The sequence below is a fragment of the Pteronotus mesoamericanus genome, unplaced genomic scaffold, assembly GCF_021234165.1.
Source record: "Pteronotus mesoamericanus isolate MK-2021 breed Mesoamerican mustached bat unplaced genomic scaffold, CSHL_Meso_final contig_20, whole genome shotgun sequence".
In the NCBI taxonomy this organism is placed as follows: Eukaryota; Metazoa; Chordata; class Mammalia; order Chiroptera; family Mormoopidae; genus Pteronotus; species Pteronotus mesoamericanus.
The window spans coordinates 22,281,781-22,308,765 of NW_026555085.1; the positions used below are offsets into that span (position 1 = coordinate 22,281,781).

Genomic DNA, 26,985 nt, shown 5'->3' on the forward strand with positions numbered 1-26,985 from the left:
AAATACTTCAAATTTGGGGAGCTTGTGTGATGAGATTTTATTAGCTCCTGGTACAGTGCAACATTTTAAATTAGGTTAATAAATTAGGGGATTATGTTTTATAATCTAGTACCTTCTATTGTAGGTGTTGCCCTCAAAATTCCAAATATGATAGAATTGACAAGGAGATTGGGTAAGGTGTATGTTTGTGAATGTCTAGAAATGTGTTGTTGGGGGAGGGGATATGAGGAGTAAGAATTACATTGGTTTTTACTTTATTCTGTCAACCCAAGTGTGGATTGGTTGTCCCTTAAAAGATAATGTACTTTGAGGGTAATCACTGTGCATTTTTAAAAAACAGAAAATGCAAGCTTACCGTTTCAGAATCTAGTATCAAGATTTTATCCTATACTCCAAAAATATGATATATATGACAATTATGATAAATGAATGAACTGGGAGGTTTTGTTAAAAGGTGTGTGTTACTATGGCAATTTATAATATCTTCTCTGAGCAGAAATATGTAGACTATTACTGATGACTTTAATAAGACCAAAGAAAAGGTCAGATCAAGTCTATGTTGCAATAAAAAGGGAAAGGTTGAAGAAAAATGAATTTTGCAGATGATGAGTGAGTACTCTTTGTGATATTAAGAGCAACTTTGATTTATTTGGATCCTTAAAAATAAATGCTTGAAATATTATTCTTGTTAATCACATCATTGTAATAATTATGTTCATCACATACAATTGAGATGGTTGGATGAGATGAATGCAATCCTGATTGGAATGTTGTTAAAATGAGCAAACTGTTCTTCCCGCCTCCAATCCCACACGTTTCCATTCTAGTTCATCTTGTTAATCATCACCAGATTTATCCTTCCATGGCTGCCTACAATCCTCTTTCCAAACCTTTCATGATTTCTCTGCAAATACACAAAGGGTAGCTCCTGGAGCTATTTCATGCTCTTCCCTCAGGTACTTCCTTGTATCCTCTTGGCACCTTCTGCAAATCATTCAGGGCCCACTATGCCTTCTGTCTTCATAGCTGGAAATGATTTCACCCATGTCTGCCTTCTCCTAGTCCTACTTTGTATCACTTTTGTTATTAACTCCTCCTTAGACACTAGTGACACTTTAGCTACTTACCATATAATTTTGAAATGTTACTTAACTTCCTTGGGCCTCAGTTTCCTTATTTATGAAACAAAGAAATTAGAATAGAGTTAGGTTAATTTTGGAGGCCGTATGGTGTTGATTACTCAGCTCTGCTATTAGCAGGCATAGGTAACATGTAAATGAATGAATGAACTTGACTGTTCCACAAAACAATTTACAAAAACAGGAGGAGGGTCAGATTTAGCCTGTGAGTCATAGTTGGCCAACCCCTGGAGTATACTACAATCTCTGATTCTCTTTCCAGTGCTAAGATGGTATGAAACAATAAAAAAGCCATTTCTGTTTTTTGTAATCCTCACTGAGGACATGCTTAGAGAAAGGGGAAGGGAAGGAGAGAGAGGGGGAGAGAAATATAGGTCGGTTGCCTCTCATACATGCCCCTGACTGGGGACCGGACCTGCAATGTAGGCATGTGCCCTGACCGAGAATGAAACCCATAGTCTTTTGGTCTAAAGGATGACACTCCAACTAACTGAGCCACAGTGGCCAGGACAAAGCCATTTCTATTCCTAACATCAAAGGGATGAAGTTTTTCCTCAAAGAATATCTTCATGTTACCCTGTTAATTGTCATTGACGATAATGGCAGGTTTTAGTCTTGCATTCTCTTTCCCCAGTACCTTTCACGTGGTTATGCATACCTTAACGTATATTCTGTCAATATAGTAAATACAGTTTGATAGCAAATCATTTCAACTGGAGCATAAACTGGGCAAAACCTTGTTGTCAATTTCTTCCATACTTTTTTTGATTGATCAAATTACCTCTGATATTATATTTATGATATATTTTCTACCTGAAATATGAGGGTAGGGTATGATTAGTGATGTGTCAGCAACTCAATAAATATCATTGTTTGTATGATTAATTAATATTAGGAGTACACAATTATCCCTGACATTTTCATACAAAAATACCTTGGAAATCTCCCTCTGCTTCTTCATTCTTTTATAGAATGTGTAGCTCCTCTATAAAACATATCAATAAAAGTATCTGATCTTAGATTTAGTGAACCCTGGCTTGATTTACATTTTGCTTCAGTAGAAAATGAAGGGAGAAATGTTCTCACTTTATTGTACTTTCCCATGCAGTCTATTTGCATTCATCTTTGATTTAGCATTAATTAACACTTTCTGATAGCTCTCATACTCAACATCACCACACTCACCATGCCTGAGTATCTTTTTTTGTTTGTTTGGTTTTGAATGAAGTTACTTAAGTGTCTCTGGTAGAGCATTCAAAAGACAACAAAAGCCTGCATGTCTTTGCCTCACTGTTGACTGCAATTAACTTTCAAATCTTTGTGTAAAGAAAGCTGAGAGTCTACCTGCAGTCTCACCTTTAAAAACAAAATCCTGTATCCAGAGTAGTCATATCATTGTTATTGACTGGACACTTATCTGGTGATTTCCTTGTACTTGTATCCTATCTGACTTTCATTTCCTTAATAAAACATTTTGGAGATCTGTATCAGACTTCCTTATGTATTTGTTCTTTGTTTTCCTCCAAAATTTCCTGTTCTACTGGGCTGTACTACATAATTTTTTTGTGTGTCCACTGTTTAGAAACTTGTTTTTATCTGTCTGGATCTATATTCACTAACAGAGAATTGGTCTGTCCAGAAAACATGAGTTAGAATTCCTATGGTCAAGTCTACCAGGCACATGCTGGGAGCCCAGAAGTAGCAAATCATCAGAAGCATTGCAACATTTGAGTCTAGCTGATTCTGATTCAGTGTAATACTCCTGCCATCAACAAAAACTAAGATTTTTTTGTTCTGCTAATTCCAGATTCCTAAGCAGATGTCAGACCTGCCTTAAATTATTTGATTCTTAAGCAAATGTGATCTTGACGTGTGTTAGGATATAATTATTCTCCTAACAGAATAATTCCTCACTGTACAGAAATATTCTTCCACAATTTCTTTGAATAATATTCTTTCCTTGGTTTTTACAGTGTTTTAACTGTCAAAACCCTGAAAAGCCATGACTTTATAGGTTAATATGCAGAATCGCTATCAAAAGAGAGAACTCAAAGAAGAGGAAGCCATTCTGTAATTACAGTCTTCGGCAGTGATAAATCAACCTGATCATCAGGAACACATCTCTGTGTGATGTGAAGAGCACCTCAAGTAAGGCCACACTTGATGTGCCTGCGTATTCAACCTTGAAATCCTGGAGTTAACCTTGACTCTTTCTTCTCCCTTTCTGTCAATTAAATTAGCCCAGAAAGTCCATCACTTTTATCTCCAAAGTAGATCTCAAATCTCTGCCCCTCTGTTCATTCCCACTGCCATTGTTCTTCAATTGACTTGCTCAACAAATATCTAATTAGGGTTGACCATGCAACAATCTCTGTTCCAGGTGTTGACGATATGGCTGTTAACAGAATAAACAATGTTTGCATTATGGTTTTTACATTCTTATTCAGGATTTCATTATTTCTTGCTTTAACTATAGCATTCATCTCATGATTTCAGCCTCCTCCCCCTGGAATCTATCCTTCAACTAACAACAGAGTTGTCTCTCTGAAAGACTATCAGAATTATGTCACATCCTGTATTCAAATCACTATCACAAGCTTTGAAAATGCCAAACTTAGTGGTCATGAGTACTATTGACATACTGAGCCAACTCTGCTTTTCCTACTTCATTTCCTGTCTCCCAATGCTGTTCTCCAGTCACGTGGGACTGGCAGCTGATCTCAGACAAGACAGACATAAGCATTTTCAGGGCTCTCTTGTGACTTTACACTTATTTATTGTGCCTAAAATTTTGTACTCTCATTTCTACCTGAAGAATTTCAACTCAATTCTGTGAAGGGAGTTGTCTTTGCCTCCCACAAATAGTTAATTTCTTCATCTGTAACCCACAGAAAAAAATATTTATTTTTTTTAAAAAAGATTTTATTTGTTTACTTTTAGAGAGAGAGGGTGAGAAAGAGAGGGAGAGAAACATGCATGAGATATACTGATCAGTTGCCTCTGACATGCCCCCAACTGGGGACCTGGCCTGCAACCCGGGCATGTGCCCTGACTGGGAATCAAACCAGTGACCTTTCAATGTGCAGGCCAGTACTCTTCAATCCACTGAACCATACCAGCCAAGGCTATAACCCATAGAAAGAAAACTTAGAACATGCTTTTATGAAAGCAGTTAAAAAATTCAAATTATTTTATATTTTGCTTTTCATTTCCCAACATCATTCTTGTTAGATTGCCAGCCTATTGAAGGCAAGATATATCTTCATACTAAACAATACTTTGCTGAATAAAAGCAGAAAAAAATGGAGTACACAAGAGATTCTGTGCTTTCCTTTCAAAAGGGATATTCATGGGAATATAAATATTACTTAAAGAAAGTTTTAAGTCTTTCTTTTTACCATGTAAAATATGATAATCACTGGATATATGTACCTCAATGGCAAAATCAAAACCCAGGGAGAAAAAAGTTATTTAATATCTTATACAAAGTAGTTATTTGGTTCCAATAATTTTACAATCTAGGCGAAGCTTAAACTGGGGATTTAAGAAATCCAGTATTGTTTGACGCTGTTATATGAAAAGAACAAGATTTTTTTAAAGGCAAAATGCATAAAGATGTTCGTAATCTGGTGATTATCAGAGGGAAGGGGGGTGGGGGGAGTAGAAGAGGGTAAACGGGGGATAAATGGTGATACAAGGAGACTTGAGTTAGGGTGGTAAACACACAATACAATGTACAGATGCTATAGTATAGAATTGTATCTTAAACCTATCTAACTTTATTAGCCAATAAATTCAACAAAAAATTTAAAAAAGATGTTCATAATCTTAGCAATATGAAATCTTACATTATTCTTTAATGGGTTTTCGTGCTTTACTCTGTGGAATTTATGGTCTCTGCACTAAGACTTTTAACATTATACAAAAAAAAAGAGTGTCTCCAGAACTATTTAAAAGTGAGCATATAAGATGAATCCAGAAGGAAGAAATGAAATTATCATGTGCTTGAGGTGAGAGTAAACTCATGTCAGGAACTGCCATTTCTTGGTCATCCTTGGGCAATGTGGTACATGGGCTAACACTTGCCCAGACTTGTCTAATATCAGCATTTCCCCAGATGTCACTGAATTTTGTAAGAGAATACACATCAATGGATCCTAACAAATAATTGAAACAATTTAATTTAATGGGGTTGAAAAAAATTGAAAATAACAGTATAAAGTTCATATAAAATGCAGTCACTTGAGGCAAGAAAAGTCACTATTAAGATCTCTCAAGCTTGTGAACATATTGTGTAACTTATTTTAGAATAGCAAGTTTAAGGAAACAATGAGTAAGGTTAAGTTCTGGTCTGTCTCAAATGTTTGTGAATAGTCCTTATAATGAAGAGATATAAGGGAAGGTAAGAAGAATGTAAATCATTATATTTAGAGCAAATATGAATGTAATGAAGATTTCCATGTCCTCAAAAAGAGCTGTTAACTTGAAAGAGGACATTTGTGAAAATGTATACACATTTATAGAATTTTCAGCCTATTTTTATAATGGCAAAAAAAGCCCACTACCACGTTCGTGGTATATACATATATTAGGAAATGATGCCCTGCAGAGGTCAATATGGGAGGCCCTCTCTCCTATAAATAAATATTATAAGTAGCCTTCTTATGTTGTATTGCGATACTAGTTAACCTTAATTTCTGTTTGGATAAAAGTGTGGGAGAGGAAAAACTTTCCTCGTCCATCAAGGTTCCTCTGGCTGGTCTAATAATAAAAAAGACATGAGATAGATTAGCAAGAGAAAATAACCAAATTTAATACATACATATGTATGGAAACTTCACATACATGAGTAAATCAGAGACCCCCTCATGCAGAAGGGGTTCAGAGACAGAAAGTGAACATGGATATATAAGACATCCTGAGCTAGAGATGAGGTAAGGTGCTTTGGAGGCTTCAAAGTGTCATTGCAGAATGACAAAAAGAGCAGAGCTTTAGTAAAAAGAAGTTTGTCCTGCCTTATAGATAAGTCAAAAGACGTTATCTCTGGTAGTCTCTTATGGGCAAGACCTCTAATTAAAACTTTTCTAGGTAGTTAGTATGGAAGACATAAGTTTCTCTTAAACCTGTGGCTAAAGTTGCCTTTAGCTCAAAACAGCCAAAACCTAATCAACAAAACAAACAAGCAAGGAAAATATAACCAGCAACATTGAAAGAAAAAAGAAACCGACAGTAACTAAAGAGAAGGAGGGTGGGGGGTAATGGGGAAAAGAAGGGGAAGGGCCAAATCAAGGACCACGTATAAAGGACCCATGGACAAAGCCGAAGCGGGGAAGGATTAGAGGGTGGAAGGTGGGGGTGGGTGGGGCAGGGGAAAGTGGTGGTGGGAAAATGGAGACAAATGTATTTGAACAATAAAAAAATAAATAAAAATAAAACAATCTATATACCACAGAGGCACATCTTGGGCGACTCATTCTAGACTCTCACAAAGTTTTTTACATGACTGTGCTATGATAAATGGGAAATCACCTAGGGTAAAGTGATTTTTCTTAGTCTTTCAGAGCATGGGATACTGAGAAAACAACACACAGGTCTATTTTTCTACAACACCCCATTGTGACGCTATGGGATATTTTATTACCATCTTAGGAAATTCCTAGAGAAGATAGTGGAGAGATGAGTTAACTGAAGTTCATGGTTCCAGGTTAGATCCTAGCACTTCGCTTGTCATTTCACACAGAAGATATAACATACGGGAAGTGCACAATAGCTTCTATGGTGAGGTGTGATATTTTCTTTCCATCTGAATTTTACATAAAAGTTAATACCCTTTGCAATTTTCTTTCACAAGCATCCTAGGCTCTGAAATTATCAGACTTAACAGCCTTTCTTTACTTTTCCTCTCTCACCCTATTTAAAGACTTAATTTGTTTTTCTCTCCATTTTGAGATGTTTTATAATAATGTGAATGCTGATATTCTCTCTGGGTTAAAAATAACTGGTATTTTAAATAATGCATCTTAAAGTTTTAATAAACAGCAATGCTTCTTTTTTATTTTTAACACTATTACAGATTTTCCCATTTTACCACGCTTTGCCCTCCCTACCCAGCCCCCCACCACAAGCCTTCACCACATTGTTGTCTGGCCCATGGGCTATGCATATATGCGTTTATGTTCTTTGGCTAATCTTTTCCAGTTTCTTCCACACCCCTCCCCTCCAAGACCTGTCAATCTGTTTCATGGATTCATGCCTATGGTCCTATTTTGTCAGTTTCTTTTGTTCATTAGATTCCACATACGAGCAAGATCCTATGATATTTGTCTTTCTGTGGGAGACTTCTTTTGCTTAGCATAGTAATGTCCAGGTCCATCCATGTTGTTGCAAAGGGTTAGCGTTGCTTCTCCTATACGGCTGTGTAGTATTCCTTTGTATAAATGTACGACATGTTTTTTAACTACTTTGCTGATGGGCACTTGGGTTGTTTCCACATCTTGCTATTGTAAATAACGCTGCTATGAACATAGGGGTACATATATTCTCTCTTACTGGTGTTTCAGAATTCTTAGGATACATTTCCAGAAGTGGGATCACTGAGTTGAATGGCAGTTTCCATTTTTAATTTTTTGAGGAAACTTCTTTCGTTTTTCCAAAGCAATTGTATCAGTTTGCATTCCCACCAGCAGTACACTTTTCTCCACATCCTCACTAGCACTTGTTTCTTGATCTATTGATGGTAGTCACTCTGGCATGTTTGGAGTGATACCTCATTGCAGTTTTAGTTTGCATTTCTCTGATGATTAGTGGCATTGAGGATTTTTTTGTATGTTTATTGTCCTCTTGCATATCCTTTTTGGAGAAGTGTTTACTCAGGTCTTCTGCCCATTTTTAAATTGGATTGTTTATTTTATTGGTGTTGAATTGTATACGTTCTTTATATGTTTTGGATATTAACCCCTTATCAGATGTATCATTGGTAAATATGTTCTCCAGTTCAGTGGGTTCCCTTTTCATTTTGTTGGTAGTTTCTTTTGCTGTGCAGAAGCTTATTAGTTTGATATAGTTCCATTTGTTTATTTTTTTCTTTTGTTTCCCTTGTCCTAGGAGATATATTGGCAAAATATTGCTACACAAGATGTCTGAGATTTACTGACTATATTTTCTTGTAGGATTTTTATGGTTTTGTGACTTAAATTTGTCTTTAATTTATTTTTAGTTTATTCTTGCATGTGGTATAAGAAAGTGGTCTAGTTTCATTTTCTTTTCTTTTTTCTTTTTCTTTTTTGCATGTACCAGTCCAGTTCTCCCAACACCATTTATTGAAGAGACAGTCTTTACCCCATTGTATGCTCTTGCCCCCTTTGTCAAATACTAATTGACCATAAAGGCATGGGTTGACTTCTGGGCTCTCTGTTCTGTTCCAATGATCTATATGCCTGTTCTTGTGCCTATACCATGCTGTTTGGTTACAATGGTCGTGTAGTATATGTTCGATATTAAGTATTGTGATCTTTCCAACTTTGTTCTTCTTTCTCAAGATTGTTGAGCTATTCAATGACTTTTTTGGTTCTATATAAGTTTTAGAATAAGTGTTCTAGATCTGTGAAATATGCCATTGGTATTTTAATAGGAATTATGTTGAATCTATAGATTGCTTTGGGTACTATGGATGTTTTAATGTTAATTTTTCCAATCCAAATACCCAGTATATGCTTCCAGTAGTTTGTGTGTTCCTCTATTTCTTTCTTCAATGTCCTGTAGTTTTTTGAGCACAGGTCTTTTACCTTCTTAGTTAATTCTTAGGTACCTTATTTTTTTGTCACAGTGGTAAATCAGATTGTTTTCTTAGTTTCTTTTTCTGAGAGTTCATTATTGGTATTTAAAAAAGCAACGCTCTTTGAAAGAAAAAATTACAGTTCTCCAAAGAGTTGATAGATTTGCAAGATTAGAATCATTGCTGTCTATTTTATCACTGAAAATTTCATTTAGATAATCATAACAAAACTTACAGGAATATATGAAAAATATAGGCAATTGAACAAAACAAGTAAAAGAGATAGTTTATATTATTTAGATGTCTCCAAAGTAAGGTAGTTTATTTTATTTATAATTTATTTGGTGATACTAGAAAAAGAAAAACTATACAACTATAATCTGAAGTGCCTCTTTTCCTCTGTGAGGAAATGTTCTGTTTTCTTAGAATTAGTTGGTCTCTAATCTGTCAGTTATAGAATGATGTGTAGTCATTATTTTGCTAAATGTTAACTCCATGTACAATTTTAGATCTTCACATTCCCAAACATAGTCTCAATATTTATGAGAGTCTCCAGGGGTATCTGAAATAGTCTGATTAATAAATGCAACATATATTTCATGGTGTATTTTTCTTGTATGTCTTTTCTGTCCCCTTTGTTGAATACTTCCTTATTTTCCCATGCACCATCCTCAATGCATTGGAGACTAAGAAGTTTGAAAGATATTACAAAGAAACTTCTATCTTTTAGTGTTGCCTTCTACCTGACAGTTCTTAAAGGTTTTTTAATTGAATACATAGAGTTTTTCATAAAATATCTCTGTCATGTTTTAATAACAAGTCTGATTTCTGCTTTCCTCAACTTTGAATTTTCCTGACTGCAGTGTGAGAGCTGAGTTTGGATAGCTCTGAATAACAGGGAACAAATGATATTCTCAATTGCCCCTCCTCTCTTTTGATTGTTTTATTTACTGAATCAAGACTGATATGTCTGAATATGTGTTTCTTGACTGAAAGTTCTTAACTGGAGGCTCCTAGTGCCTCAAGCAAGTCTACTCCCAACATCTTGCCAGATCTGGTAGGATCTCAGATATGGCCTTCCTCTGTTGCCTGTATAGTTTCAGAGTTAAATGTTTCCTTAAATTATTCTGATTTATTCTTGTATTTTATGTTAGGTAACTAGTAGCCAGACCATCTAAAGAAATTTTGATTGAGTTGTAAAGGCTTTTGAATTGTATTGATAGCCATGATAAGTGAGCAGAAGCGAGTGACTTGAAGTTTCAGATATGATCATCTACTTGAAGTATATAATGTCTTTTAAAGATTTGGAGGTACATATATGTCTGATAATTTTTTTTCAATGGTGATGGTTTTTTAGAAAAATTTCAAAGAATGTAAGTGCAATTACAAACTACAAAAATGGTTTTGGGAATTGAATCAGTTTAAACTTATTCATTATACTGCCCAGATATTTGAAACTGTAAAGTGTTCCTGTCTACCCCTGCCTGTAGCGGAGAACTAAAAGAGACATGGCAATGAGTGAAATTACTATCCTTGCCTCTGTCAAGAACAAGAGAAAGAAAAATTGTTCTTTAGTGTTTTCTTTCACCCAGATCACCTTTCCCCCTCACTGTCATGCCAAAGGATCCCCATGTATTAAAATATTTTCCCAAATGCCTCAAGATCTGTACCATAAACCTGTCATCTTTAGGCAACACATCCATGCCATGGTACCACTAGTATATTCTGTACCCTAAAGAAAATAAAATAACTTTCTGCAAACTTACATGGTAAAAATACTTGAACAACAAATTTGTGTCTCTTCCAGGAATGTTTGGCATATCATGACTTGATGTGAGCTCTGATGCTGGGATTTGGAATATTAGGGACGGATTGATGGGGTGACATGTGAACACAACTATGTTCTCACAATCCATTAAATCCCATGAAAGTAGTAGTCAATATGCTTTCTCAACATTAAAGTGATACTGTTCAAGACACACTGTCATTGGGGACTCTATAATTGTAAGAGAAGCAGTAGAACATATTTAGAAGAACATGAGATTTAGAGTTCTGATTCAACATTTCCTACTCTATGTTATTTCATTATTGAATAGAGAATGTTATTAACATCTACCTCACTGGGTTTAGTCAAGAGGAAAGAAGTGAAATATCATAGGTTTGGGTTATTTATGAACTGTTATATGCTACACTGAAAATGAGCCAGTACTGGGAATTTAGAATTTTATTTCCATAAATACACATGTATAAAAAACCCTCCACATTAGATGCATAGCCACTTTATAAAATAATTATACATATGAATATTTTAACATAAATTATCTACAACAACAATCTGTACTGACATTGTTTTTTCTTATCACTAGTCTTGGTTATTTGTAATGTATACCATTATGTGGAGATTCAGAGGGCTAGATATAAATAAAAGAAGAATGTTTAAGTACTGTTAAATCTCTGAAATTATGAAGAATTTGCCTTTCTCTGTATGACCTATTTCACTAGCATAATACTATCTAGATATATCTATGTTCTTAAAAATGGCCAGCTTTTATTCTTTTTTATGGTTGAATAATATTTCATTGTATATATGTACCACAGCTTCTTTATCCATTTTATCAAGATGCAAGTGAAACATTTATAATCATGCCAACTTATTATTATTATTATTACTTATAGATGGGGCACGCTAAAAGGAGCCCAGGGGCGGAAAGAAAAATTTTGGGTATGTAACCCTAATTGAATTTCTACTGTGAAGTGAATGTTTTAGAATTGTGTGTGTCTCTTTACTCCCTGATTTCTATTATTTAGTCACATCCTAAGTCACTATTGTTTGTAATATTGGCATATTTTTCAACATGAAACTCATTGTAATCATTAATATTATAGTAATAGTTTTTCTCAACTACTCATGTCAAATTGTAAAAAAAAATAGTATTTTTCTATTGTTATCTATATTAAATTTAATGGTTAGACTTCTCTCATATATGTCAATCAACTTTGTATTCTTACAGTATTTATGCCATGTCAATTATTTATATAAAGGGAGATAAGAAAAATTTTATTATCCTTTGGGATCGGATCAATTAACTAGACAAGTGGTTACAGATATAATTTTCTCAGTGTGTGAAGACAAAGTGTTTCTGGAAGAAGTGAAAGCAAATATTCCCTATTTTTATTTTATAAATACAATTTGTGTGTCAGGAGAGTTTGAAGTAAGTTTAAGTTTAATGTGTATAAGGTGATGATTTTATATACATTAAGTATTACAAAATGCTTACCAAAATGAGGTTTGCTAGCACATCCATCACCTCATATAGTCATCATTTGTGGTATGTATGTGAGAACATTTAAGATATATTCTTTGACCATCTTTCAAAATTACAATATCTATTGTTAACTATAATCTGCATGCTGTATATTAAATCCACATAACTTATCCATCTTATAATTAGAAGTTTGTACTCTTTGGCCAACATTTCCCCAACAAATTGGATAGCCTAAATTAAATAGATAAGTTCCTAAAAACATACAATGTACTGAGGCTGAATCATGAAGAAATAAAAAACCTTAATAAAACAACGAGTAAGAAGATTAAATCAGCACTCAAAAACTTCCTAATAAAGAAAAGCCAAAGATGAGATGGTTTTACTGGTGAATTCTACTAAATATGAAACAAAGAATTAATGCCAATTCTTCTCAAACTCTTTCAAAAAAATTGAAGAACAGACATACTCCCAAATTTCTTTTAGGAGACCAGAATTAACCTTATGCAAGGCCAGATAAGGACGCTGGAAAAAAAAAGAAACTACAGACCAAATATCCCTGATGAATATAGAAAAATTATCAACAAAATACTAACAAACTGATTTCATCAGTACATTGAAAGGATCATATATCATGAGCAAGTTAGATTTATCTCTGGGATGCAAAGATAGTTCAACATATGAAAATCAATAAATGTGATACACCATACTAATAAAATGAAAGATAAAATTCATATAATCATTTCAACTGATTGATACAAAAAAAATTTGACACAATTCAACATCATTTTATATTAAAGTACTCAGAAAATTGGGTATAGGAAAAAACATATCTTAAAATAATAAATGCCATATGTGGCAAACCCACAGCAAACATTATACTCAATAATGAAAGGCCAAAAGCTTTTCTGCTAAGATCAAGAACAAAACAAGGATGCCTACTCTTACTTCCCCTAATCAGTGTAGTACTGGAAATCCTAACCAGTGCAATTAAGGAAGGAAAATAAATTAAAAAAAAAACCCATCCAAATTGGAAAGGAAAAAGTGAAGCTATCTCTGCAAATGATATGATTTTATATATAGAAAACCCTGAAGACTTCATCAAAAACTATTAGAACTAATAACAGTTCAGTAAATTTACAGGTTACAAAATAAACATGCAAAAATCAATTTCATTTTTACACATTTACAACAAGGTATCTAAAAAGAGATAATAAAAAGTCCTACTTATAATAGTATAAATAGATACTTCGGACTAAATTTATCCAAGGAGTTATACTAAAAATTATAAGAAATTGAAGAAGAAGTAAATAAATGAAAGACTACCCCATGATCATGGACTGGAAGAATTAATACTGTTAAAATGTCCATACAACCCAAAACCTTCTATAGATTCAATGCATCCCTATCAGAATTTCAATGACTGTTTCCACAGAAATAGATAAAACAATCCTAAAATTCATACAAAACCACAAAAGACCTTGAATAGCCAAAGCAATGCTGAGAAAGAGGAGCAGAGCTGGAGGTCTCACACTTTCTGATTTCAAATATTACTATAAAGCTGTAGTAATCAAAACAGAGTGACACTGGCATAAAAAAATATACATAATCCAATAGCAGAGAATGAGAGCCCAGAAATAAAACCACTGATATGTGACCAACTAATACTTGAGAAGAAAGCCAAGAGAATACATGGAGAAAATATAGTCTCTTCAATAAGTGGTTTTGGGAAAACTGATTAACCGCATACAGAAAAATGAATTTGGATCCCTATCTTGTACTACCCACAAAAATTAACTTGAAATGGATTAAAGACTTAATGGTAAGACTGGAAACTGTAAGACTCCTAGAAGAAAACATAGGGAAAAAAATCTACTTGCCATTGCTCTTGGCAAAGATATTTTGGATAAGATACCAAAAGCACAAGCAACAAATACAAAATTCTACATCAAACTAAAAAGCTTCTGTGCAACCAAAGAAACAATCAACAAAATAAAAGGCAACCGATAGAATGGGAAAAAAATGTTTGCAGACTGTATATATGATAAAGGTTAATATTCAAAATCTGTAAGGAACTCATAGAACTCAATAGCAAAAGACTAAACAACCTGATTAAAAACTCAGCAAAGGATTTGAAGACATTTTTCAAAAAACATAAAAATGGCCAACAGGTATGTGAAAAGGTGCTCAGAATCACTAACCGTCAGGAAAATGGAACTCAAAATCACACTGAGATATCACCTCACACCTGGTAGGATGTCTACTGGCAAAAAGGAAAGACACAAGTGCTGATGAGGATGTAGAAAGAGGGAACCCTTGTGCATAGTTGGAGTGTAAATTGGTGTAGCCACTTTGAAAATCAGTACGGAGGCTTTTCAATAAGTTAAAAATAAAACTACCATATGGTGAAAGTAAAATTCCACTTATTGGTATATATTCAAAGGAAACGAAAACAGAATAATGAAGAAATGTCTGTACCCCCCTGATTATTGCAGCCCCATTCAAATAGCCAAGGCACGGAAACGCCCTGAGTGTCCATCAGTAGGTAAGTGGATTAAGAAGGTGGGGTGTATAAAGGTGGGACAAAAGTAGGTTTATAGTTGTGAGCACATGAAACACAGTTCATTCTTGTATTATTATTTATGAATTTTGTATTATTTTCATATGAACTGTAAACCTCCTTTTGCCCTGTCCTGTACATTGCACAATGAAATGTTATTCAGCCTTAAAGAAGAAAATTCTGCTTTTGTGACAACATGGATGGGCCTTGAGGACATTATGCTAAGTGAAATGTCAGACAGATAAAGAAAAATATCATATTTTCTCACATGAAGAATTTTTCAAAGCTGAACTCAGAAATAGAGAAGAGAATGTTGCCAAGGTCTTGGGGTTAGGGGAGATGGGGAGATGTTGGTCAAAGCGTACAAACTACTGACTAGCAGGTAAATAAGATCTGGGGATTGAATGCACAACATGACAACTATAATCATAATCATAATCATATGATTATATATACTCATATATACTAATATACTCATATATACTACACAAGGGTGGACTCCCAATAAATGGATTTTATTTATAAAGAATTATGTATTTATTCTTACATGTTTAAACTTCAGTTACCTTCAAAGTACTCTCCATTTGATGCAATACACCTATGAAGACATTTTTTTCCATTGCTCAGAACAGTTTTTGAACTTGTTGATTTTGATGCCTTTCACCGCTTCTGTCATTTTTGTTTCACCTCTTCCACGTGGGCAAAACATTTCCCTGTGAGGACGATTTTCATCTGGGGAACCAAAAAGTCACTTGGGGCCAGATCAGGTGACTAGGGAGGGTGGGGCATGGGGATCATGCCATACTTTGGTCAAAAACTGTTGAACACTCAGTGTGATGTGGGCAGGTGTGCTCATAAATCACCCTTCATGAGATGGGCAAATGCATTATCTTAAAAAAAGAATTCACTGAAGCCAAATGCAGCCTCTCACAACACCAGCTGGTACACTGATACAGTTGCAGTTGGGTTCCTACAACACTCAAGGAGCCCTTCTTCTAGAAGATAATTTAGGGTTTTTCTGGTGGGTCCCCCTTATACATCTGAAAGCTGCTAAGAGAGTAGATCTTAAATGTTATCACCACATACAGACAAATATCATAAACATGAAAAAACAGAGCTGTTAACTAACTATTGTGATAATCATTCTGCAATATATATGTGTAACATCACATTTTAAACCTTAAACCTGCATGTTTATATTTCAATGATATCACAGTAAAGCTAGGAAAAAAAGCTTTCCTTTTTCAACTCTTGAAAAATTCAAATCTAAGAATCAGTTTTTTCTTTTTTTTCTTTTTACTTTCACCTGAGAACATGTTTTCATTGCTTTTAGAGGGAGAGGGGCTGAGAGGGGTGGGGGAGAGAGAGCGATTGAGAGAGAAACATCGATTGGTTGCCTTACATACCTTCTGTGACTCAGGGATTGACCTGCAACCTAGGTATGTGCCCCGACCAGGAACTGAGCCTGCAAGGTTTCAGTGTACAGGACGATGCTCCAACCAAGTGAGCCACACCAGCAAGGGCCGGTTTTTTCTTAAAGCTAACAGTTTTGATGCTGAGTGAATCTGCCCTCTCTTACATGGTAGAAAACATGAAAATCTCACTACAACATTGTATGCCTTGAGAATATCAACGTAGACCACATCTGAGAAAAAGTTCCATTTTAGGCCCGAGTAGGATGAATGTGAGGCAAGTGTAGAAGCTATTGTTGTGAAGTCCCTAATTTACCAAATCCCATGAATAATTTCAGTGCTATCTTATTGTGCTTTTCTGTTGCATTTAGTTATGGTCAGCTGAATCTCTTCTGTGTGCCCTATTGGCTTCATGTTTTTTATATACTGCATTAATGCTTTTGCTTTTATGTACACTTATTCCCTCAAGCTCTAAACCCAGAAGACATGCTGGACCTACCCTCCTATTTAAAAAGTAAAAATAAAAAAATGAAAGGAAATTCATAGTTCCTATAAATTTTACTTTCTCAACATTTGTCTGTTATTCTATTTTCCCTGCCTCTGTTAAACCTTCCAACTTAATTATGACAAGTTTACTAGCTAGTTTCCCTTCCTCTTGAGTCAGCCTTCTTAAATCCATTCATCTCATTTTCTATAAAATAATGCAATCAAAATACTTTTTATTGTTGTTATTTTTGCCCAGCTTGCTCTCCTGCTGAAAGCATCTCTAAAACATGATATCATTTTCACTGTTAGTTTTTCAGGATAGATTTCCTTACCTCACATTCCAGCCTCATAGGCTATCATCTGCTTGTATTTTATGACCTAAATTTATAACAGTATCATTACTTCATTTCATTGCTTCATACTGCTTCATGCTTTGGTGTTTATGCTCTTTTTTTTTGTTTTTCCTGAATCACCCCTGCTTCTTTTTTTGGTCTGGTTAATTTATGCTCAAGCTTTAAACATGCATCTTGTGTGGGATTTTCCCCCATGACAACTTTCTTGAACCATCCAAATAAGTGAGGTTTCCCTCTGCTGACTTTAAGAACACCCTCTGCATAGTTCTGCTTTAGCACTTGCCTTATGTTGGTCACATCTCATTAGACCATAAACTCCCTAAACACAGGATAATACATTATCCATCTTTGTTTCTCAAGTGTCTATCACTGGGCTACTCATACAGTAAACACTGTAGCAGTATCTGATGTGGCATTTCAAGCTCTCATGCATGTGTTATTGTTGTCCTCTGGGACACTCAGAGGTATTACACCAATTCTGGCTATTGCCAACATAAATATACATGTATATTAATCTAACTGATGAATAATATAACTTTTATTTTTATTTAGAAAATATATAAGTTCTTAATTACAATTTATAATAAACCTAATGATATTTAAAGCTATCTAGAGTCCCCTTTGTTTTTACAGGCAGAATTTAAAAATATCCAAGTATGATACTCAGCTTTTACCTTTTTTTTTTTTTTTTTTTCAGATTGCTGCCAATTCCTGGGGGAAGTCATGGGGAGAGAATGGCTATTTCAGGATTCTTCGAGGAGTAAATGAGTCTGACATTGAAAAGTTGATTATCGCAGCTTGGGGCCATCTAAATTCAGATGAGCCATAACATATTAAATTTCCATAGACCACGCATTTAAGTAACCCCTTAAATTGAAATTAAGCACTGTGAGGTTCTCTGTGACAGTGGATTCTTTCCCTCTTCACTTTGTCATTATAATCTGTTTGTTTTCTTGTTTTATCACAGGCTCTATGCTTCTGCTTTCTTTACATTACTGAGTATATGGAAACAATGAGAGAGCACAGCAGAGTGGTTACACACCTTTAAAGTTCCCTCTTGTCTTTACTCTTCTCTCATTACAATCCCCCCCCTTTTTAATATATTGCTTGATGTGGTTTGCCAATATTTTGTTGAGGATTTTAGATTCTATGTTCATCAACGATTTGTAACCAAGTCAAAAAAGACAGAGATACAATGTCCTTTTTGACTTGGATAGTTCACAGTTGGTGTGACGGTACTTGTCTTAAAAGTTCATAGCATTCATTTGTCAATGATATGGTTTTTCTCTTTGATCAATGAGGACTTTAGACAACAAAAACAATGGAAACACCAATTTACTATCTTCACGATTTTTTTCAACCAAATAATGCCTCCTTAATTCAGAGCTTGTTTATGTTTTCCCAAAAGCAACGAAAATAGATTATTAATTGTTTCTCTCAATAAGTTAACATTTTGTTTCTTTACATTTGCCTACACCTAATTTGCAATCCAAACACAAAAGTTAAAGTAACTCTCCACAGCAAATAACTACTTTTTATGGTACTGTGTAATGGTGCATTATGTGGAGAAGATGGTAAATATGGAAAAGTTTAGAAGCTAACAACAGAAGTGCAATCTCGACATGTAGACACCTTACTTTTGGAAGTCAATACACTGTGTAAAGTCTATTAAAATCAGCTACAAAACTGTATTTGGAAAGATAACATATTTGCCTCCAAAACAACAGTATGATGCCATGAGTCAGATGCAACAAATATACTTCTATCACAATCATTTTATAGTTCACTGCTTGAGATTATAGAAAGTCAACTAAATTGGTTCTAATTTCAATCTAATTTTTAGTTTTCTATAGTCAAAGAAACAAAAATTGCATCATCATAATGCTCTGGAAAGAATATAATCTTTTCATAATTCACTTACATCTTAATTGGCAAACTAATAAATGAAAAAACAATGTTGATCAGTAAGTGAGGATGCCAATTATAACTACAATGGTGGGATATCTATGGCCTTTGTTTCTGGGCACTTTTTCTTCTTAATTTTCAATGTGGGACTTCTATATCATTGTGCCCACAGGTGCCCTGATTAGGTGAACCAGATGTGCTGAATATGAGAGGAAGCAGAGCACAGAAACATGAAGTATTGCTGCAACTGCTGTTTTCTCTATTTGTCACTGAAGCTTTATTCACCTGATTCCTCCCGGGAAAATATACGTGAGGCAGATTTGTAATGGGGTACTAAGATAGAAGTTTCTCCCAAAATCCCATAGTCCCCACAGTTATTGCTTGGGGGATGAGGGAAGTGGAGCAGGGCCATTGAGAGTTGCTTTGCATATCTGAAGAACTTGGTCAGTGTTTAGTCATGTTAAGTGACTGTGTCTCCTCAGAACCAGGGAGATGGACATGACTCTAATCCCTGATGGATGTATGTAGCCGAGGGGCTTCCTGCACCTGAGTGAGAGCAGGAAGGCAGATAGCTCTATGTTACAGGGCCACGCTTGCCTAGACTAACAGTGGCAGCCAAAAAAGGCTGAAGAAACCAGACTACCAGCTGGTGTAACTCAGTATGGGAGGAGTCAGAAATGGGGTTACAGAGGAAGATCCACACTGGAATTTAAACCCAGGTGTGGGGCAGCCATTGCACTCTTGACCGTGTGGCCAGGGAAGGAGAAGCCTGTGACCATGTAGAAGCAGTGTGGGGGCTTGGCCACACAATTTGAATGGATGAGGAAGGATTCCCCGGCCCACCATGAGGATGTGTTTTTGGATTAAGAGGAGGAGCCTGGCTAGCCAAGCATGGATGGCTGGAAGAAGCCAGAATACAGATGGGAATATTCCCAGCTAAGCTACAGACTTCCATTTATTTTCCTGAGAGATGGTACCTCTGGCCTGTTTTGGCAAGGGGGTGGCATGGCTGTGTGCTTGTAGGTGTTTTTTTGTTTCTAAAGTGAGTGGGATTTAATGGAAGAATTCTGCCATTATTCTAAACCTGTGTAACTTTTAAATAAATAGTGCCTTTCCTTTTCATAAGACCTGGAATTGGGAGTCATGGTTCTTATTGGCAGTGGGGAATAGAACCTAGAGCAATAGAACCCAGGGGTTCTGTTACAGGTCCACTTTGTTGAGACCAGCTGATATTCCCCCAGAGTTGAAAAATGATTTGGTTTTGTTTCAGTTTGGGTTTCTTTAGATGCAGCCCCTGAGATAAGATTTTGAATGCAAATTGTGGGTAAAGGAAACATTGAGAAGGGGGAGCAGTGACCCAAGGTATTGAAAGTGGACAATAAAGGGTGCATTAACAAGCAAAGTATCACCACAGCTGACTAGTTCTTATCCCTCTGGGGACTGTTGATAATTCCTCAGATATATCCCCCCCAAAAGAAGTTGGTTTGTTGAGAGCTACTCCTGGGGTGTGTGAATTCCCTGTTGTTTTGATCTGGCATAAGGGTTGGAAAAGCAGGGTCCAGTGTCAAGGAAAATTCACACAGATAAATGCAGGTTCTGGTGGTTGGATATCAGATGTCAAGTTGTCCACTGAAATGGTGTTGAGGTGATACAGGCAGAGCACCGACAATGTCTCTGCCAAAGGTGATAAAACACTTCCAGAACATTGCTTAGGTGCTGAAACCTGAGAAAGTAATAAACAATATTGTCCTAAAATGTTAGATGACTAATATTTCTTTCAAAAACACAATGGGATTAGGTTGACCCAACTTGTCCTTGTTATATGTTTCAGTAAATGGACAAAAATTGTTGGAATTAACTTTCTCATTGTGGTGTGTGGTTCTAGATTGCAGGCCTAAATTCTTCTGCTTTAAAATTTCCTATTCTTCTAAGTGTACCAACTGATCCCAAATATTTGAACAAAAAAGGAAATATAACAATAATAAGCCCCATGGGAAGGCTCAAGATGTGTTAATTCAGCAAATACGGATTGAGAGCTAAAGGAGAGACAGAGACCAGTTGGCTCAGAAGTATAAGGGAATAAGAAAATATTTTAGGCTTGTTGGCTTGTTAATGTTTTCCTTTGAATAATGTTGCTTTTTATTTTTACAACTTTAAGAACATGTTTGGTTCTATTTATTATCAAAAGGCCCTGAGTTTTCAACCTTTAGAAAATACTAATTGGCATATTTTTTTTGCCCACCCTAGGGAGCAACTATTTGTAGAATTGATTTAACTGATGACTAGATGGTCTCCTCCTGCTGTGGCTTTTCTTAGCTTGCAGTGCTCCCTACTCACCTCAGCTTGGGCTGAGCAATGGGAAGGACCAGACATCTGTGCATATGTATTTAGAGTTTCTGTTTCTGTTTGCATGTGTGAGGTTTTATATTTTGTCTTAAAACTATACAAGAAAAAAAATTGTCTGCAAAGATAATTTAACTCAGCCAGGACAGTGTGTCTCAAATCAGACAATACTGTAAGCACTAAGATCCAGTTTTCTTCCTTTTCAACAAGAAATATGTGTCATTTATGTGCTTCTGATGAGTTCCAGTTAAAACTGGTTATTATATGTAGTTTTCCCTGGAAAAAAAGAAAATAGTCCAATATAGCCTGTTGAATCAAAGCTTGACTACTTCACTCAGTTGAATATTGCTTCTTTCTTCAGGTGTCATTAGGAAATATACATAAGGAAGAAGTAGAAAAGACCTTAAAGATAGGGCCTATGCCCTTTTCTGCTTCAAAATTGTCTTTTCTCATTCTATTCTAAACAATGAAAATACTTCCTGTGTTTTTACAATGCATACTCACAAATTCTCTTAAAAGTGCATACAAAAGAATAAAGTCAATTTGTATTCAGCCAGAAAAAAGAAAACACCTTAAGTGTTTCCAACAGAAGGAATATAGTGAAAGTAATTGGTTACTTAGGTGATGGGGGAACAGAGAAGGCCATGGAGGTGGTTAATCCTTCCAGGGATGGGCAGTAGTAGGAAGCTGCCCTCATCTCTAGACTGAAGGGTCAAGGTAAAACGGTGGGCTACTAGAGTGTCGGAGCTGGCATTTTCCTGGTGGTAGCTGGAAGCCTGAATGACCTTTCAGGTAGAAGATGGAGTCACAAAAAGGCAATGTGCTGTCAAATTTGCCAATTGAATCAGAGAGGAAGGGGAAGAGACATTGGGGCTTCTCCTTTCCTCATGCCTTACAAACTCCCATCAATGCCTCTCATTGGCTGATCTGCTGAAAGATGACTGACTCAGGACGTCGTGAAAGAGAGCTGTTGGGATTAGCCTTCACCCTTATCAGATACAAAGGAGAATAGGATAAGGAAAAGGAATAAATGAGGGTAAACATAGAAAATAAATTTTTAATTCATCCCATATAGACATTGAAAATTAAGCTTATGTAAATGAATAGTTTCTCAATGATTGATTAGCTCATGAGCTCAGTCCTTGGTTAATACATATGTCTTTTAAAAAATATTTTATTGATTATGTTTTCACAGTTGTCCTGATTTTTCCCCTTGCCCCACTCCACCTAGCACCACCTACTCCCTCAGGCAACCACCCCCCAACCATTGTTTATATCCACGGGACATGCATTTAAGTGCTTTGGCTATTCCATTTCCTATACTGTGCTTTACATCCCCATAGCTACTCTGTAACTACCTATTTGTATTTCTTAATCCCCTCACCTCTTTACCCATTCATTTTCCCACACTCCTTTACCATCGGGCAACCATCAAAACACTGTCCATATCCATGATTCTGTCTCTGTTCTTGTTTGCTTAGTTTGTTTTGTAGATTCAATTGTTGATTCTAATTCAACAATTTCAACGACTCAAATATTGCTATTTGGTTGTTCATAGTTCTGATCTTCTTTTTCTTAAATAAGTCCTTTTGACATATAATAATGGATCGGTGATGATTAACTTCTTGAGATTTTTATTGTCTGGGAAGCTCTTTATCTGCCCTTTGATTCTAAATGATAGCTTTGCTGGGTGGACCAATCTTGGCTGTAGGGCTCTGCTTTTCATAACTTTGAATATTTCTTGCCAATCCCTTCTAGCCTGCAAAGTTTCCCTTGAGAAGTCAGCTGACAGTCTTATGGGAACTACCCTATAGGTAACAAACTTATTTCACTTACTGCTTTTTAGATTCTCTCTTTGTCTTTAACCTTTGGTGTTTTAATTATGATGGGTCTTGGAGTGGGCCTCTTTGCATCCATCTTATCTGGGACTCTGTAATTCCGCGACTTGCACGTCTATTTCCTTCATTAAATTAGAGGAGTTTTCTTTCATTATTTTTTCAAATAGGTTTCCAATTTATTGTTCTTTCTCTTTTCCTTTGGGTACTCCTATGTATGTTAGACCTTTTGAAGTTGTCCTAGAGAGTGCTTATACTATCCTGATTTTTTTTCTTCTTTTTGTTCTGATTGGTTGTTTTTTGCTCCCTTATGTTCCATATCATTGACTTGATTGTTGGCTTTTTCCATTCTACTGTTGTTTTCCTGTAAATTGTTTATTTCAATTAGCATATCCTTTATTTCTGACTGAATCTTTTTTATGCTGTTGAGGTCATAACTAAATTCCTTCAGCATCCTTATAACCAGTGTTTTGAACTCTGCATAGATAGATTGCCTATCTCTATTTAGTTTGGTTCTTTTTCTGGAGTTTTGATCTGTTCTTTCATCTAGGCCATGTTTCTTTGTCTCCTCATTTTGGCAACCTTCCTGTGTTTGTTTCTATGTATTAAGTAGAGCTGCTTTGACTCCATAACTTGGTAGTGTGGCATAATGTAGTAGATGTCTTCTAGGGTCCAGTAGCACAGCCTCCCCTATTCCCCAAGCTGGATATTCGAGGTGCACCCTTTGTCTGGGCTGAGTATATCCTCTTCTTGTAGTTTAGCCTTGGTTGCTATTGGCAGATCAATGGGAGGGATTTATCCAGGCCAGTTAGCTGCAAGGATTGACTACGACCATTTATCACCATCCTCTGCTCACTGTGGAGGATTGGCTGTGCAGGGGCAGGGTGGTGGTGCTCCAATATCGTCTGTAGCTGTCTACTGGGTGCACTGGCCCTTGGGTTTCCCAGGTGATGCAGGTCAGCCCCCACCACACCTGTGTTTTGGCCAGGGCCACCTTGCCTGAGCTATAAAGTGATCTGAGATAGCTGCTATTTGTGCTGGGCTTGAAGATTTCCAGGCAAAGCAAGCTGTGAATCTAGGCTGGCATGCTGCCTGGGCCAACTGTTGCTTGTTTGATAGGATTTAGGAAGTTGTGAAGCATGAGTCAAGACCAGCCATTCATATGGAAAAGTAGCTTGGGTGAGCTGGTTAGTTGGGTGGGGCAGAGTCTCTTGGGATCTCCAAGGTGAGTCAAACTGTGTTAGCCAGGTTGATATGGACTCAGATATGACACTAGGCTGCCATCTTTGTGGGGACAGTGTTTAGAAAGGAGACAGTGGCTGCTGGTTGCCTTGATTCCAGACACTTCAGTTTCTCCTTGTATACCACTGGTGTCTTTCAAGCTGGTACCCTGGTTCTGAAGCTCATAGGGACCGAGTCTGAGTAGATAAGTCCATGTGCAGGTTCTCTAAGAGGGACTGCTTGGGGATCCAGCACTTTCTTATACCAACCAATCTCCACTGGTTTTGCAGCCAGCAGTTGAGGAGGATTATCTTCCTGACACTGGAACGTGGGGCTAGGGGGCCTTGTATAAGACTGGTACTCCTTGCTCCTGATATATCCCTCCTGAATTTTTATCCATCACACATGGATTGAGGGACTGGATCTTTCTGCATTTGTGTGCCTCCTACCATTCTGGATGGACGTGGTCTCTTTAATTCCATAGTTGTCAGATTTCCATTCAACTTGATTTCTGCTGGCTCTGAGTGATGGTTGTTTTATATTTTAGTTGTAATTTTGATATGGTTCTGAGAAGAGGTGATCCATGTCTGCCTATGCCACCATCTTGACCAAAAGTCAACACATATGTCTTAAGGACTGCAATAATTGCTATTACATGTCCTTTCTTTTTTCCTTTTTGTGGGGAGGATTAAAATGTTTTGACTTAGGCCTAGCTGGTGTGGTTCAGTGGATTGATTGCCAGCTTCTGAACCAAAGGGCACTGGTTTGATTCCCAGTCAGGACACAATGCCTGGGTTTCAGGGCACATGCCCATTAAGGGGCTCATGAGAGTCAACAACACATTGATCTTTCTCTCCCTCCTTTCCCCTCTCTCTAAAAATAAATAAATTCTTTTAAAAAATCTTTTGACCTGTAGGTAATATGTTATAATGTATATTGAAAATTTTTTCCCCCACTTTATTCACAGTAGTTTCTAGACCAGTGTTTACCGCCATTGCCTGTCAAAAGGATTGTGATGATCTGCTCTCAGGACTTTTATTTTTCTTTCAGGAAAGTTGATTCCATTTTTAAAAGGAAAAAAGGATGAAAGAGTGTACTATTTCACAAATGACTGTTTTATAAAACCCTTTCAGAGAGAAAAAGCATCAATTCATCAGATACTATTGTATCTGAAAAGACTCTTCTAAGGAACTCATAGATATTTCTTCAGAGAAGTCAATACAAGAGAGAAAAAAAATCCATCTAACATTATCAAGAATGGCGTGATTGAATGAAGAGAGTAAGTTTCTCAATCTTCAGCCATTAACATTATTGTACATCACATTGCTACCACATTTGATAGAAACACTTAAAAATTATTGACAGATATATCCAATGAAGGGGGATTTCTCCTCAGAGACACCATCAATAAGAACCTCCTTAATGAAAAAGAACTGGGAAAGGGCTGTCATCTCTACCCACTGTGAGACAAGCTGTTTAAGTCTGTTTCTTCTGAGATTATAAGGCAAAAGCATCTAGTTATATAGAATTCAAGATACATCTGTTATTACATCAACCATTTTAAATACTCACAATTCACAGGCTTCTGAGAAGTCATGCAATAAAGTTTGGCAATATATTTCCTGGATTTCAGTCCTCGGTCATCTTGAGCAGGTATTATTCTGCAGTGATCAACAGGTACAATATGTACAATAGTTCCATATTTGACCAAAGACCATTTTCTCCTAAATTCCCATTAAATTTCACATATTATCTATTTAATATTTGTTACATGCTTCCCATGTGCACTTAGCTGCTGTGCTAGGTACTAGATAAATAGCATTGGGACCCATAGGAGAGACAGAGCCTGTCTTGCCTTATCTCACAAATTTTTCTTTTGTAAAGTACACTGTGGCAGATACTGGCCCAGATACAGTTTCAAAAAATAAGGCCTATAATAAGCTCTTAGGGAGAAGTTTGCATACTTTAACCTCTGACTTTTGATATTGCAAGGAGCATTTATTTTTATCTACAAATCAACCTTGGTGCCATTCTCAGAATGCAGCCATGGACTGGATGTCTCTGGAGCCAGTCTGGAATGTCTTATGATAGTTCCCTGGGGTACAAATCAAAGACTGTTGTATGAGTGCCCTTAAAGCATGTGAGGGAACTGCTCCAGTGAAGTGTGTTTTAAGGAGAGCTTCCAAGTTTTCCGTGATTCTTATGTCAAAGATGTTCTAAACTTATTCTTTGAAGGACAAGTATCGTCATGTGTGAGGGATCCATATCAGGAATCTTGTGAGTGTCCAACAATTCATAATAAGCCTCATTTGATGGCATAGTACAGAACCCCAAGACAAACTAGCTTAAGCCAGAAAAGAATGACATTGCCCTGTAAAATTCAAGTGATCAGGAAGGGGATTTAGCTTTAAACATGGCTGCTTTGGGGATTTAAGTGATCCCATCAGGTCTATACCTTTTTCTCAAGGTCTCAGCTCTTTTTGACTCCATATGCCCTCTTTCCAGGTACATTTTCTGTCTGTGGCAAGAAGGTGGCTACTGGAAGTTTCATGTCAACAGATTATAATCATTGAGATTCAGTTTCTGGATCTGTAAGCTAGAGTTATAAATACTTATAACTCTTACTAGTATGAATAGTAATTGAGAGAGAGCATGCAAAGTTTTTACATGATTATTGGCAAAAGTAAGCTGTAA

General features: G+C 36.2%; 1 protein-coding gene across 1 annotated transcript in view; it reads left to right on the forward strand.

Moving 5' to 3' along the window:
* TINAG (tubulointerstitial nephritis antigen) overlaps positions 1 to 20,064 on the forward strand; it is a 78,420-nt gene extending 58,356 nt beyond the window's left edge. Inside the window, exons 10-11 of the mRNA XM_054569501.1 lie at positions 11,590 to 11,635; positions 17,685 to 20,064. Coding sequence (XP_054425476.1) covers positions 11,590 to 11,635; positions 17,685 to 17,816 — 178 coding nt within the window. The 3' untranslated portion in view covers positions 17,817 to 20,064. The remainder of the gene's footprint in view (positions 1 to 11,589; positions 11,636 to 17,684) is intronic.
* The last annotated feature ends 6,921 nt before the right edge of the window (positions 20,065 to 26,985 follow it).